Source organism: Gopherus flavomarginatus, chromosome 20 (assembly GCF_025201925.1).
Source record: "Gopherus flavomarginatus isolate rGopFla2 chromosome 20, rGopFla2.mat.asm, whole genome shotgun sequence".
NCBI classification, from domain to species: Eukaryota; Metazoa; Chordata; order Testudines; family Testudinidae; genus Gopherus; species Gopherus flavomarginatus.
The window spans coordinates 457,705-471,760 of NC_066636.1; the positions used below are offsets into that span (position 1 = coordinate 457,705).

A 14,056-nucleotide genomic window follows, 5' to 3' on the forward strand; every position below is an offset into this window, starting at 1 on the left:
ATGGGCCAGGCCCTGGGCCCCATTCCCTGCCCCTCTGAGCCGCCCCCTCCCCCTACATGGGCCAGGCCCTGGGGCCCCATTCCCTGCCCCTCTGAGCTGGCCCTTCCCCCTACAGGGGCTGGGCCCTGGGGCCCCATTCCCTGCCCCTCTGAGCTGGCCCTTCCCCCTACAGGGGTTGGGCGAAGGGCCCCATTCCCTGCCCCTCTGAGCCAACCCCTCCCCCTACATGTGCCAGGCCCCCAAACCCCATTCCTGGCCCCTCTGAGCCGCCCCCTCCCCCTACAGGGGCTGGGTCTTGGGCCCCATTTGCAGCCCCTCTGAGCTGCCCCCTCCCCCTACAGGGGCCAGGCCCTGGGCCCCATTCCCCACCCCTCTGAGTTGCCCCCTCCCGCTACAGGGGCCAGAACCCTGTGTGGGGCAGGCCCCCCTTCCCAGTGTGGCAGGGAATGTGTGTGTGGGGGGGGGCGTGTTATAGGGTGAAATGGGGATTTCAAGTGGCGGTTGGGGCATGTGGTGTGGGGATTAGTGGGGTTTTCTCCTGGGGAGTTGTGGGGCTCCCTGGGGGGGGCTATGGGCTGGGAACGAGGGTTGCTTGTGGGCAGGGAGGATGAGGGGGTGCTATGGGGAGAAGTGGGGGGGACAGGGGGTAAGGGGCTTGTTCCAGGGGCTGGGGGGGGCTATGGTGTGGGGGATGGGAGGGGTTAGGTTACGGACAGGGACGAGGCGGGTTATTATGGGATGTGGGCAGATCATGGGCCAAGCGGGTTATGGGGTGGGGGGATGGGAGGGGGACTATTTCTCGTCCCCGCGCAGGGATCCATGTTACCTCGCGCTGCTCGGCGGAGGGATCCAGGAAGAAGTCCCGGCCGGCGGCCGCCGAGGGGACAAGATGGCGGCGCTGGCGCGGCGCGCGGCGGCCGGGCGGGGCTGGTGAGCGGCGCGGGGCCCGCGGGGCGGGGCGAGGCCGAGGCGGCCCCGGAGCCGGGACAGGAGGCGCCCAGGTGAGGGCGGGGAAGCGGTGCGGAGAGGGGTAGTGTTACGCAAAGTGCGTAGGAGAGGCGCGCTGCGCAACGTCAAATGCGTAAACCTTGTTCGGGAATAGCTGTTAGGAAAGCCGCTGCGCAAACACCGTAAGCAAGCGCCGGCTTTACGCAAATAGCGTAAGGGGCGCCTGTGGCAGCCGCCAGTTTGCGCCACGTGACCAGCTTACAGGTGCGGGTGCGGCTGCGCACGGTGCGTGGAACAGTCGGGCTGCTGCGCAAACTGCGGAGCGCGCTGCGTAGAGCGCGAAATACGCGTGCGCGGAAGAGGGGCCGCTGCCGCGACTGGCGGTGACTACGCAAATGGCGTAAAGGCGGGACGGGGCCCCGAGGAGTCTGGTGCGTCGCCCCTCCCCCACCCCAACTCCCCACAGTGCCCCACCCTCCCCGCCCCATAGCACCCTGCCCCTCCCCCACTGCAACAGCACCCCTCCCCCATCCCATAACCCTGCCCGACCCCCCACAGCACCCCCCCCCACAGTGCCCCACACTCCATGCCCAATAACACCCCGCCCCTCCCCCACCCTCCCCGCCCCATCACACCCTGCCCCTCCCCCACCCATCACAACTCCCCTCCCCCACGGCAACAACACTCCTCCCCCACCCCATAACACTCGGCCCCTCCCCCCACTGCAACAACACCCCTCCCCATCCCATTACCTGCCCCTCCCCCACCAATCCCCACTCCCCTCCCCCACCCTATAACACCCTGCCCTTCCCCCCACTGCAACAGCACCCCTCCCCCATCCCATTACCCTGCCCTGACCCCCACAGCACCCCTCCCCCACAGTGCCCCACTCTCCCCGCCCCATAACACCCTACCCCTCCACCACCCATCACAACTCCCCTCCCCCACAGTGCCCCACCCTCCCCGCCCCGTGACACCCTGCCCCTCCCCCACCCCAACTCCCCACAGTGCCCCACCCTCCCCACCCCATAACACCCTGCCCCTCCCCTCACAGCAACAACACCCCTCCCCCACCCCATAACACCCTGCCCTGAACCCCCACAGCACCCCTCCCCCACAGTACCCCACCCTCCCCGCCCCATAACACCCTGCCCCTCCCTTATCCGTCACAACTCCCCTCCCCCCACGGCAACAACACTCCTCCCTCACCCCATTACCCTGCCCCGACCCCCCACAGCACCCCTCCCCCACAGTGCCCCACCCTCCCCGCCCCACAGCACTCTGCCCCCCCACCACAACAGCACCCCTCCCCCACCCCATTACCCTGACCCTACCCCCTCACAGCACCCCTCTTCTACAGTGCCCATCCTCCCCAACCCCATAACACCCTGCCCCTCTCCCACCCCATACCACCCCTCCCCCACCCCATTATCCCACCGCTACCCCCCACAGCACCCCTCCCCCACAGTGCCCCACCCTCCCTGCCCATAACACCTGCCCCTCCCCCACCCACAACTCCCTTCCCCTGCCCCATAGCATCCAGCCCCTCCCCCACAGCAACAGCACCCGTCCCCACCCCATTATCCCACTCCTACCCCCCACAGTGCCCCATCCTCCCCAACCCCATAACACCATGCCCCTCCCCCCAGTGCAACACCTCTCCCTCAGAACCCCCCTCTCCAACCCCATAGCACCCTGCCCCTCCCCCATAACGCCCCTCCCCCACCCACCACAACTTTCCTACCCCACCCCATAATACCCTGCCCCCACCCACCACAACAACACTCCTCCCTGGCCTCTCCCCCATAGCACCCCTGCCCCACCCCATAATACCCTGCTCCTCCCCTACAGCACCTCCTCCTCCCCATAATACCTTGTCCCTCCCCCCACTGCAACAACACCCCTCTTCCACAGCACCCCTTCCCCACAGCACCCTTCCCCCACCTCGCAACACCCTGCCCTTCCACCCACCACAACACCCCTCCCCCGCACCTGCCCCACAGCACCCCTCTCCAACAATACCCCACCCTCCCCCACCCACAACTCCCCTTCCCCAACCTGTAACACCCTGCCCCTCCCCCCACTGAAGCAACTCTCCTCCCCCACCCCATAGCCCCCTGCCTCTCCCCACCGCAACGCCCCTCCCCCACAACTCTCTTCTCCACCCTGCCCCTCCCCCACCCCATAATACCCTGCTCCTCTGTCACGGAGTGTGGGGGAGTCCGGCCCTGCACCCCTCTTCCTGGGACCCACAGTGACTCTCAGCCAGCCAGTAAAACAGAAGGTTTATTGGACAACAGGAACAAAGGATGCAGCAGAGCTTGGAGGCACAACCAGGACCCCTCAATCAAGTCCTTCTGGGGGTTCAGGGTCTTTGGATCCCAGTTAGGATTCCCTGAATTCCCCTCACCCAGCCCAAAACCGAAACTGAACTAACTCCCTCCAGCCGGCCCCTTCCTTTGTCCAGCTTCCCTGGCAAAGGTGCTGACCCCCCCCCCCCCCCCCGCCTTCCTGGCTCAGGTTACAGGCCAAGATCCTGTCCCTCTCCTAAAGTCCTCCCCGGCTCTCTCACCCCCACACAGACAGCCCCTACTCCATCACACCCTCCCCCCACCGCAACAGCCCTCCCCCACCCATAATACCCCACCCTCCCCCACCGCAACACTACCACTCTGCCACCCCCAATAGCCCTTCCTCCCCCACCACCACTCCTCTCCCCCACCTCAACAATATCCTGCCTCTCCCCCACCCAAGCCATAAAACCCGACCCACTCATACCCCCCAAATAACCAGCCCCACATCACCCACTCCAGCCCCCCCCCGGAACTGTGCTGTGAGGTGTCTGACCCCCATCTCTCCCCAGCTGCGCCAAGATGGCCCCAGCCTGCGAGCGGCTGCACTTCCGCTTCCCCAGCTACGGGGACGGGGTGCTGCGGCGCATGGACCAGCTGCGGGCGCAGCGGCGGTTCTGCGACGTGACGGTGCAGGTGAACGAGCTGCGGGTGCCAGGGCACCGCGTGGTCTTCGCCGCCTGCTCCCCGTTCCTGCGGGACCAGTTCCTGCTCAGCGACTCGCCCGAGGTGTCTGTCTCGCTGCTGCAGAGCCCCGAGATCGGCCGCCAGCTGCTGCTCTCCTGCTACACCGGCTGCCTCGAGGTGCCACTGCCCGAGCTGGTCAACTACCTGACGGCCGCCTCCTTCCTGCAGATGGGCCACGTGGTGGAGCGCTGCACCCAGGCCGTCTCCCGCTACCTGGTGCCCAAGGCCGAGGTGGCGCCGGGCCCGGGGCAGGAGGAGGAGGGGTCCTCCCCCTGCCCCCTGCCTGCACGGCGGCAGGAGGGGCCAGAGGGGGCCGGGGATTTCCTGGCCTGCCGCTCCCGTGGCAGCCCCTCGTCCCCTGAGATCTCCCTGCCCCTCCTCAACTCGGCCATGGAGCTCACCCACAGCTACCTGAAGGGCTGCTACGAGGACGAGGCGGCACCGGGGGGGCCCTTCCCCTGCCCCCCAGCCCCCGCCCAGCCGGGGGGGCCGTGGCGGGGCTGCCCCATGCGCCGCCGGCACCTGGAGCCGGCCCGGAAGGACAGGAAGGCGCCTGAGCTGGAGCGGCCCTACCGGTGCCCGCGCTGCGACGGCCTCTTCCCCCAGCTGGGCGGCTTCGTGAGCCACGTGCGGGAGCACAAGCTCTTCCTCTGCCTGCGCTGTGCCAAGGTCTTCTCCCAGAAGAGCAACCTGACCCGGCACCTGCGCGTCCACACCGGCTTCAAGCCCTTCCAGTGCCCCGTGTGCCACAAGTGCTTCACGCAGAACGCCACGCTGCAGGACCACCTCAACCTGCACAGCGGGCGCAAGCCGCACCGCTGCAACTACTGCGCCGTGCACTTCACCCACAAGCCGGGCCTGCGGCGCCACCTCAAGGAGCTGCACGGCAAGAGCACCCTGCAGAACAGCCACGAGGAGAGCGATTTGCTCGCCGGGGCCTGCGACTGAGCACGGGGCCGAGCCGCTGCCCTCGGACGGGGCTACCGGGCGCCCTGGGGAGGGGCCACTGGCCGCCCTGGGGAGGGGCCACAGACTGAGACCGTGGGCCACTGGCCACCCTGGGGAGGGGCCACGGACCCACGGACTGAGCCCCGGGGCCACTGGCCGCCCTGGGGAGGGGCCACAGACCCACGGACTGAGCCCCGGGGCCACTGGCCACCCTGGGAGGGGCCATGAACCGAGCTGCGGGGGCTCACAGGGTGCTGGGCACACCCACAGCAATACCACAGACCGTTCCATTCCCTCCTGGGGGGCGGGGGGAGCAAGTCTAATAGGCCTGACCAATCCCTCCTGAGGGCAAGGGAGGTCTGCCCAGGAGACGACTAGACCATTCTCTGCTGAGGGTGACCCTCTCAGCCCAAACCATTTGCTTGAGAGGGAGGAAGAGAATATTCATTCTTATGACCCCCAAATTCTCTGGGGTTCAAAAGAGGGGGTGGGGGTGGGGGGCTGGAAGCCAGGGCACCTGGGTTCTCTGGCGGTCAGTGGGATGGGGGAGGGGTAGCAGCCCCAGGCTGAATCCCTCGTATGAACCTGGTGTGTCTTCACCCCCAGTACCAGGGACGCAGCCCCCCAGCTCCTGCCTGGTCCTCAGGGCGGGGAAATAGCATGAAAACTTTATTCCTATAAAGTTTTGCCTTTTCACACTGGTTCCTTGTGTTTGTGCTGGGGGGGGGGGGTGCTGGGACCCACCCTCACTGGGGGAGGGGGCAGGCGGGGCTAGCGAGGGGCTGCAGGGCAGGAGTGAGGGGCACCTAGCTCTGACCCCTCTGGTTCCTGCCCCCTGGCCAGCTGGCCTGGGAGCCCACCCTTCCCCCAACAGCCGGCCAAGGACCTGGACCCAGATACAGCTGGGGTCTCAGGTGCACGTGCCAGAGCCCCTGACTTTCCAGGGGGGCATCCACTCCTTCCCACCCCCCGCACACCCCCCCGAGTCCAGCGCAATCCCTGGCTCAGCCATTTCACACACCCGGACTCACGCCCAGCATGGGGGACCCTGACACAGAGATGCAGCCCCTCTTGGGTGGGGTAGGGGCCAGCAGCACAATCCCATCTACCCCCCCCCCCCCCACACACACACAGATGAGGGGCAGGCAGCACCAGCTGGTCACTTTATTCCCCACCCAGGGGAGGCATCTTCCCCCTTCAATACAGGAATTAACCGAACACAGGCACTGGAGGAGCAAAGGCCCCCAGGCGCCACCGGCCCCCTGGAGCCGGAGGGGTGGCGGGTGTCAGGTTAGACACAGGCCCCCGTTCATGGGGGGAGGGTCCAGGTGCCCCCAGGCAGCGGCTGCAACCTAAGAGTCTGTCCACAGGCTGCCCAGCCCCAGGCCTGGCGTCCACACGGGGGGGGGGGGGGGGAGGAAGGGGGCAGTGTCTGGCCTGTCCCCCTGGCAGCTCACAGTAACGTCGAGGGGGCCCAATCCCTGTGGTGCCCACGATGGCCAGGTGTGGGGTTCTGACAGGTCACGGGGGGGGGGGCAGTGTCTGGCCTGCCCCCCTGGCAGCTCACAGTAACGTCAAGGGGGCCCAATCCCTGTGGTGCCCACGATGGCCAGGTGTGGGGTTCTGGCAGGTCACGGGGGTGGGGGGGGCAGTGTCTGGCCTGCCCCCCTGGCAGCTCACAGTAACGTCAAGGGGGCCCAATCCCTGTGGTGCCCACGATGGCCAGGTGTGGGGTTCTGGCAGGTCACGGGGGTGGGGGGGGCAGTGTCTGGCCTGCCCCCCTGGCAGCTCACAGTAACGTCAAGGGGGCCCAATCCCTGTGGTGCCCACGATGGCCAGGTGTGGCGTTCTGGCCAGTCACAGCAACAGGCTGGCGGGTGGGGGGGCTCCAGGCCGATCCTGGTGACATGCCAGGGGGATGGGGCCCAGCCAGTGCCAGCGACCGGGGGGGGGGGAGGTCACAGCGACATGCTGGTGAGGTTGTCATGGCTCAGCAGCCCCTTACGGACGCCGCCAGCCCCGTGGCTCCCACCCCCGCAATAGTCCTGCAGGTTGTGGCGCAGGGTGACCAGGGCAGAGCCCAGGCAGGAGCGGTTGGGGGCCTGGTTGCCACCGGGCAGCTGGAGCAGCACGGTGGCCACGCCGGCCATGCCGTCCTCCGTGGGCTCCAGCGTGACGGGGCCCACGCGGAAGCTGGGGCTGGGGTAGGGGCAGGAGCAGCCCAGCAGCTGAGCCAGGAAGGGCTCGGAGCGCCGGAGCTGGGCGGCGTAGGGGGCCTCGGGGTAGGGCTTGAGGCGGGCCGGGGGGGCGGGCGGCTTGTGGGGCCGGGCTGGCAGGAAGAGCCGGTCGGCGGCCAGGGGCCCGGGCTCCGGCTCGAAGCAGACGGTGACCTTGGCGAAGGGGCGACTGGCCATCTTGGTCATCTCCTGCAGCTGGCGGTGCTGCTCGTGCCGCAGGTCCAGGCACTGCTTGGCCTTCCAGAGCAGGACGCAGGCCGAGAGGAAGAGGAAGAAGCAGGAGAAGAAGACGGAGAAGAAGACGAAGAGATCGATGTGGGCCTGGTCCTGCCGGAAGAAGAGCAGCCCCTGCGAGGCGCCGCCGTGCCCGCCGCCGCCCACCCCCAGCAGCAGCAGGTAGAAGCGGCTGGACTTCAGCGCGTGCAGCTCGTGCGGGTAGGTCACCACCAGCCGGTCTCGCACGCCTCGCACCACCAGAACGGCCTGCGGCTCCCGCACCGTCAGGTAGGTGATGAGCCCGCGGGGGCGCTCCTCCCGCAGCCGGGGCGGGGCCGTGCCGTTGGGCCCCCCCTCGGCCCCGCCCGGCGCCAGCACCCGCACGGCGTGCACCCCCGTGGCCCGGTCCACCTCCACCGCGAAGGTGTCGTAGGCGGGCGAGACGAAGAGGTCGACGGCGCCGAAGGTGACGTCCACGGTGATGCGGATGTCGACGTTGGTGAACTTGGGCTGCACCCCGAAGAGCACGGTGCGGCCGCGCGCCAGGTGCTGCAGGTTGGGCTGGTGGAAGCAGTTGCTCTGCGAGGTGGGGTCGAAGCAGAACTCCTGCTCCACAGAGATGAGCCGGTAGCACTGGAGTCCCCCGACCGGCGCCCCGTGGAACGAGTCCCGGCACTTGGCGCACTGGGGGGAAGGGGGTCAGTGAGAGCGGTGCCCCCGCCTGGCTCAGCCCAGGCCCCCACCTCTGCCCCACAGGGCTCCCTCTGAGCCCCCCTCCCCAGCCATAGCCCCATCCCTGCCCCACAGGACTCCTTGTGAACGCCCCTCACCCCACTGGCCCAGCCCAGCCCAGCCCAGACCAGCCCGCTACCCCACCCCACAGGGCTCCCTCTGAGCACCCCACCCCCGCTGGCTCAGCCCAGCCCCTCCACTCCTGCCCCACAGGGCTCCCTCTGAGCACCCCACCCCCGCTGGCTCAGGCCAGCCCCCCCACCCCTGCCCCACAGGGCTCCCTCTGAGCACCCCCACCCCTGCCCCACAGGGCACCCTCTGAGCACCCCCACCGGCTCAGACCAGCCCCCCCAACCCTGCCCCCCGGGGCTCCCTCTGAGCGCCCCCCCAACCACAGCCCCACTCCACCCCACAGGGCTCCCTCTGAGCGCCCCACCCCCGCTGGCTCAGGCCAGCCCCCCCAACCCTGCCCCACAGGGCTCCCTCTGAGCCCCCCTCCCCAGCCATAGCCTCATCCCTGCCCCACAGGACTCCTTGTGAACGCCCCTCACCCCACTGGCTCAGCCCAGCCCAGCCCAGCCCGCTACCCCACCCCACAGGGCTCCCTCTGAGCACCCCCACCCCCACTGGCTCAGGCCAGCCCCCCCAACCCTGCCCCACGGGGCACCCTCTGAGCACCCCCACCCCTGCCCCACGGGGCACCCTCTGAGCACCCCCACCGGCTCAGACCAGCCCCCCCAACCCTGCCCCCCGGGGCTCCCTCTGAGTGCCCCCCCAACCACAGCCCCACTCCACCCCACAGGGCTCCCTCTGAGCACCCCACCCCCACTGGCTCAGGCCAGCCCCCCCAACCCTGCCCCACAGGGCTCCCTCTGAGCACCCCCACCCCTGCCCCATGGGGCACCCTCTGAGCACCCCCACCGGCTCAGACCAGCCCCCCCAACCCTGCCCCCCGGGGCTCCCTCTGAGCACCCCCCCAACCACAGCCCCACTCCACCCCACAGGGCTCCCTCTGAGCCCCCCTCCCCAGGCATAGCCTCATCCCTGCCCCACAGGACTCCTTGTGAACGCCCCTCACCCCACTGGCTCAGCCCAGCCCAGCCCGCTACCCCACCCCACAGGGCTCCCTCTGAGCACCCCACCCCCGCTGGCTCAGCCCAGCCCCCCCACCCCTACCCCACGGGGCTCCCTCTGAGAGCGCCCCCTGCCCCAGCGCAGCCCCACAGGGCTCCCTCTGAGCATCCCCTCCCCTTGTCTCATCCCCACCCCTGCCCCAGAGAACTTGTAAGAGCACTGGCTGGCCCAGGCCCCGCCCCCACCCGGTACTTGTAACAGTCCTGGCTGGCCCCGCCCCTGGCCCAGGCCCCGCCCCCACCCGGTACTTGTAACAGTCCTGGCTGGCCCCGCCCCTGGCCCAGGCCCCGCCCCCACCTGGTACTTGTAGCAGTCCTGGCTGGCCCCGCCCCTGGCCCAGGCCCCGCCCCCACCTGGTACTTGTAGCAGTCCTGGCTGGCCCCGCCCCTGGCCCAGGCCCCGCCCCCACCTGGTACTTGTAACAGTCCTGGCTGGCCCCGCCCCTGGCCCAGGCCCCGCCCCCACCTGGTACTTGTAACAGCCCTGGCTGGCCCCGCCCCTGGCCCAGGCCCCGCCCCCACCTGGTACTTGTAACAGCCCTGGCTGGCCCCGCCCCTGGCCCAGGCCCCGCCCCCACCTGGTACTTGTAACAGTCCTGGCTGGCCCCGCCCCTGGCCCAGGCCCCGCCCCCACCTGGTACTTGTAACAGCCCTGGCTGGCCCCGCCCCTGGCCCAGGCCCCGCCCCCACCTGGTACTTGTAACAGTCCTGGCTGGCCCCGCCCCTGGCCCAGGCCCCGCCCCCACCTGGTACTTGTAACAGTCCTGGCTGGCCCCGCCCCTGGCCCAGGCCCCGCCCCCACCTGGTACTTGTAACAGTCCTGGCTGGCCCCGCCCCTGGCCCAGGCCCCGCCCCCACCTGGTACTTGTAGCAGTCCTGGCTGGCCCCGCCCCTGGCCCAGGCCCCGCCCCCACCTGGTACTTGTAACAGCCCTGACTGGCCCCGCCCCTGGCCCAGGCCCCGCCCCCACCTGGTACTTGTAACAGCCCTGGCTGGCCCCGCCCCTGGCCCAGGCCCCGCCCCCACCTGGTACTTGTAGCAGTCCTGGCTGGCCCCGCCCCTGGCCCAGGCCCCGCCCCCACCTGGTACTTGTAACAGCCCTGACTGGCCCCGCCCCTGGCCCAGGCCCCGCCCCCACCTGGTACTTGTAACAGCCCTGGCTGGCCCCGCCCCTGGCCCAGGCCCCGCCCCCACCTGGTACTTGTAGCAGTCCTGGCTGGCCCCGCCCCTGGCCCAGGCCCCGCCCCCACCTGGTACTTGTAGCAGTCCTGGCTGGCCCCGCCCCTGGCCCAGGCCCCGCCCCCACCTGGTACTTGTAGCAGTCCTTCTTGTCAGCCTGGGCGCTGTTCTGGCAGGGGCCCGTCTCCGTGTTGTTCTGGCAGGGGCAGCCCGTCCCGTCCAGCTCGTTACACGTGTCTGCGTGGCCGTTACACTGGCACCTGGGGGGACAAGAGGGGTCAGAGTGTGCAGGGGCTGCACAGGGCACCTGCCTCCCACGCACGGGAAACCAGCCAAGCCAGGCGCCAAGGGCTGCGGGAAGCAAACCCCAAGCGGGGTCTGGCTGGGGGTGCCCCAGGCTTTGGGAAAAGAGGGAAACCCCCACGGAGCCAGGCAAGATCAGCGCGGAGCCGAGGGCCAGGCAGGCGGCAGACGCGTTACGGGCCGTGCGCCCGACAGATCAACTGCTCCCGAGGGGCTCACCCTGCCGCGAGGAGACGGACGGGAACAGGAGCCAGCACCGGCCCCAGGCCGGGCTCCTGCAGGATCTGCGTCCAGCTGGGCTCCCCGGCCCCACAGCCGCGGTGTAAGGAGCAGCAGCCATGAGCCAGGAAGCAGAAAGTCACATCCTCATGTTCCCTCTAAACTGTGACAAACCGGTTCCCTGCCTCTCGTGACCTGCGCTTCCCCCGTCCCTGCCCGCGCAGGCACCCCCCGAGCTGCCGGAGGATCCTCCTCTCCCCTAGCACCGGTATAAGGGGCCCTGCCCTCGGCTCCCTCTTACCGAGCAGTGCGAGGAGGGCCCGCTGAGCCAGTCACTGCACCCCTGGTTGTGATGGCACGTGCGATGCTGAACTCCCCCAGGCAAACCGGCGGCTTTGTGGCGCTGCTGGTAGTGCTGGAGGCTGCCGGGGAGGGGTCTCCCTCTATCCCTGTGTGCCCCCGTCTGTCTGTTCTCCCTCGGCCTGGCCCGTGTCCCTCCCCCAGGCACTTCATACAACTCAAGTGGGGGGCGCTGGCCGGCGCAGGCCGTGCACAGGAAAACCCCTGCTAAACCCCAGTGACTGAGCCATGCCCTGGGATGGGGAAACGCTCCCCACCCTGCAAAGAGGAGTCCCAGCTACTCAAACTGTCCACACGTAACACCAGGCGACCTGACGAGCCATTTACAGAAACCCACGAACACACTTTGCCAAGGCAGAGCGGGGGCTCGGTGGGGCCCCTAATACCGACACTAGGAGTGATACCAGGGCGCCAGACTGAGCCGCCGGTGCCACTGGGGGAAAACCTCTGACAGCTTGGGGGGCGCCGGCGCCAGAAGGGACGTGAGCAAGCGCTCGACGTCATGCCGGGCTAGTCAGAAGGCCCGTCCTCACAGCTCCCACCAGAAGCCGAACACCAGGGGCTTAGAGACAAGTTCGATGGCGTCTGGCTGGCAAGGACCCATTTCTCAGCAGCGAGGGCGTGAAACCTGCATTGTCGTATTGTGTTTATGGTCCCCACTGCCCTGTGTTCTGTCTGGGTCTCTGCTTGTGTAACTGACTTTGCAAGATTTACCTTAGTGACGGTGGTGGGCTCGGAGGGTAGAGGATGTTTGACGATTGCTCAGTAATACTCCAGTATCAGGACTGGTGTTTCACTATAACTGGGCTCCAAACAGAACCAGAACCAGGCCCCAGCAGAGCAGCCCGACCTCAGCACCGGGCCGAGACTGGAGCCCCCCGACGGACCCAATCCTGACGGGCCAGCAGGGAACATTCCCCTGAGTGGGAGTGGGGAGCAGGGCATGTGCAGTGGGCAACTGGTCATAGACAGAGATTCAGATATTACTGTGTGAGGCTCCTTCACTGGGAAAAGACCCCGCAGACCCCCAGGACACTGCCTGAGCCCTAGGAATGGGGTGAGGGGGTGCCCTAGGGTGGGCAGGTAACAGTGGCTCTGTACCGGGTGCACTCGCCTCCCCCCGGCCCCCTGGCTCCGTACCGGGTGCACCTGCCCTCCAGCAGGAAGTAGCCATGCAGGCAGCTCTCACATTTCTCCCCAAAACTGTTGTTCTGGCAGCTCACGCAGACGGCCACGTCCTCGGCCGGCCCCTCCGCCACCCAGCTGGGGACCTGCGGAGACAGGTGAGAGGGGGAACCCGGCCCTACCCTCCCTGCCCTGGGGCCCAGCTGGGGATCAGGGGACACAGGGGAAGATGGGGACCCGGCCCCTCCCTAGCCTGGGGCCCAGCTGGGGATCAGGGGACACAGGGGAAGATGGGGACCCACCCCCTCCCTGCCCTGGGGCCCAGCTGGGGATCAGGGGACATGGGGGAAGACAGGGTGACCCGGCCCCTCCCCAGCCTGGGGCCCAGAGGGGGATAGGGGGATGTGGGGTGGGAAGACAGGGGCCCAGCCCCTCCCAACCTAGGGGGATGTGGGGTGGGAAGACAGGGGCCTAGCCCCTCCCAACCCAGGGGGATGGGGGGGGAAGACAGGGGCCCAGCCCCTCCCAACCTAGGGGGATGGGGGGGGAAGACAGGGGCCCAGCCCCTCCCAACCCAGGGGGATGGGGGGGGAGAGATGGGGACCCGGCCCCTCCCTGCCCTGGGGCCCAGCTGGGGATCAGGGGACACAGGGAAAGACAGGGTGACCCAGCCCCTCCCAACCCAGGGGGATGGGGGGGGAAGACAGGGGCCCAGCCCCTCCCAACCTAGGGGGATGTGGGGTGGGAAGACAGGGGCCCAGCCCCTCCCAACCCAGGGGGATGGGGGGTGGGAAGACAGGGGCCCAGCCCCTCCCAACCTAGGGGGATGGGGGGGTGAAGACAGGGGCCCAGCCCCTCCCAACCCAGGGGGATGAGGGGGGAGAGATGGGGACCCGGCCCCTCCCTGCCCTGGGGCCCAGCTGGGGATCAGGGGACACAGGGGAAGACGGGGAACCGGCCCCTCCCCACCTAGGCGGACCGGGGGGGGGGAAGACAGGGACACGGCCCCTCCCCACCCGGGGGGGGGGAAGACGGGGACCCAGCCACTCCCCACCTGGGGGAGGGACAGCGGGACCCGGCCCCACCCCTCCCCACCCTGGGGCCCGGCAGGGATCTGCGGGAATGGGGGCAAGACAGGGAGACACCTGCCAGGGGCCCGGCTCACCAGAGAAGGCTCCAGCGGGAAGCGGGCGGGGTCTCGCCGGGCGGCCGCCAGCTCCTCACGGGAGATGCAGACGTCGCTGTTCCCGCGGCAGAACACGCGGCAGGGCCGGCAGGTTCCCCCATTCAGCGCGGAGCCCACGAAGAGCGGCCGGCACTTCTCACAATGTGCCCCCTGCCGGGAGACGGGGGTTAAACCTCACAGAGCCCTGCCCCCATGATTCCCCACAGTGCGCCCCCTGCTGGGAAAGGGGGGTCAAACCCCACAGAGCCCTGCTCCCCATGGCTCAGCCTGGGATGTCAGAGACCCCCTCTGGGACCCTCCTTCACCCCCCAATGCACAGTGACCCCGTCCCCCCGACCCACATGGAATGATCCCAGAGCCTCCACACACAAAGAAACCCCTAATCCCCCCGTCACCAGTCACCACCCACCACCACACAGGGCAATCAGAGAC

General features: G+C 68.8%; 2 protein-coding genes and 1 long non-coding RNA gene across 20 annotated transcripts in view; 1 reads left to right on the forward strand and 2 right to left on the reverse strand.

The window, feature by feature from the left end:
- Positions 1-872: 872 nt before the first annotated feature.
- LOC127038062 (zinc finger and BTB domain-containing protein 26-like) lies at positions 873-5,628 on the forward strand. Its single transcript, XM_050930423.1, has 2 exons — positions 873-1,001; positions 3,812-5,628. Exon 2 carries the CDS (start codon positions 3,822-3,824, stop codon positions 4,932-4,934), a length of 1,113 nt encoding a protein of 370 aa, XP_050786380.1. The 5' UTR covers positions 873-1,001; positions 3,812-3,821; the 3' UTR covers positions 4,935-5,628.
- A 452-nt stretch (positions 5,629-6,080) lies between these two features.
- The window catches only part of MEGF8 (multiple EGF like domains 8), a 62,610-nt gene continuing 54,634 nt past the window's right edge, over positions 6,081-14,056 (reverse strand). For 14 of the 15 annotated variants that reach the window (XM_050930433.1, XM_050930440.1, XM_050930431.1 and 11 more), the window contains 4 exons: positions 13,604-13,774; positions 12,454-12,584; positions 10,559-10,691; positions 6,081-8,071 (listed from right to left, as the gene is read on the reverse strand). In XM_050930433.1, the coding sequence (XP_050786390.1) occupies positions 6,893-8,071; positions 10,559-10,691; positions 12,454-12,584; positions 13,604-13,774 (1,614 nt within the window). In that variant the 3' untranslated portion in view covers positions 6,081-6,892. Of the gene's footprint in view, positions 8,072-10,558; positions 10,692-12,453; positions 12,585-13,603; positions 13,775-14,056 lie in introns of those variants that run through there. The other variant, XM_050930439.1, reaches the window with a different exon arrangement.
- Positions 9,691-10,479, reverse strand: LOC127038088 (uncharacterized). Of its 4 annotated transcripts, none has more exons than XR_007770567.1 (3): positions 10,391-10,479; positions 9,887-9,942; positions 9,691-9,830 (listed from the first exon to the last, which is right to left on the reverse strand). It is a non-coding gene; the product is annotated as an uncharacterized LOC127038088 (long non-coding RNA). The 4 variants fall into 4 exon arrangements; XR_007770566.1 differs by lacking the exon at positions 9,887-9,942 and adding an exon at positions 10,223-10,278; XR_007770565.1 differs by lacking the exon at positions 10,391-10,479 and adding an exon at positions 10,223-10,311.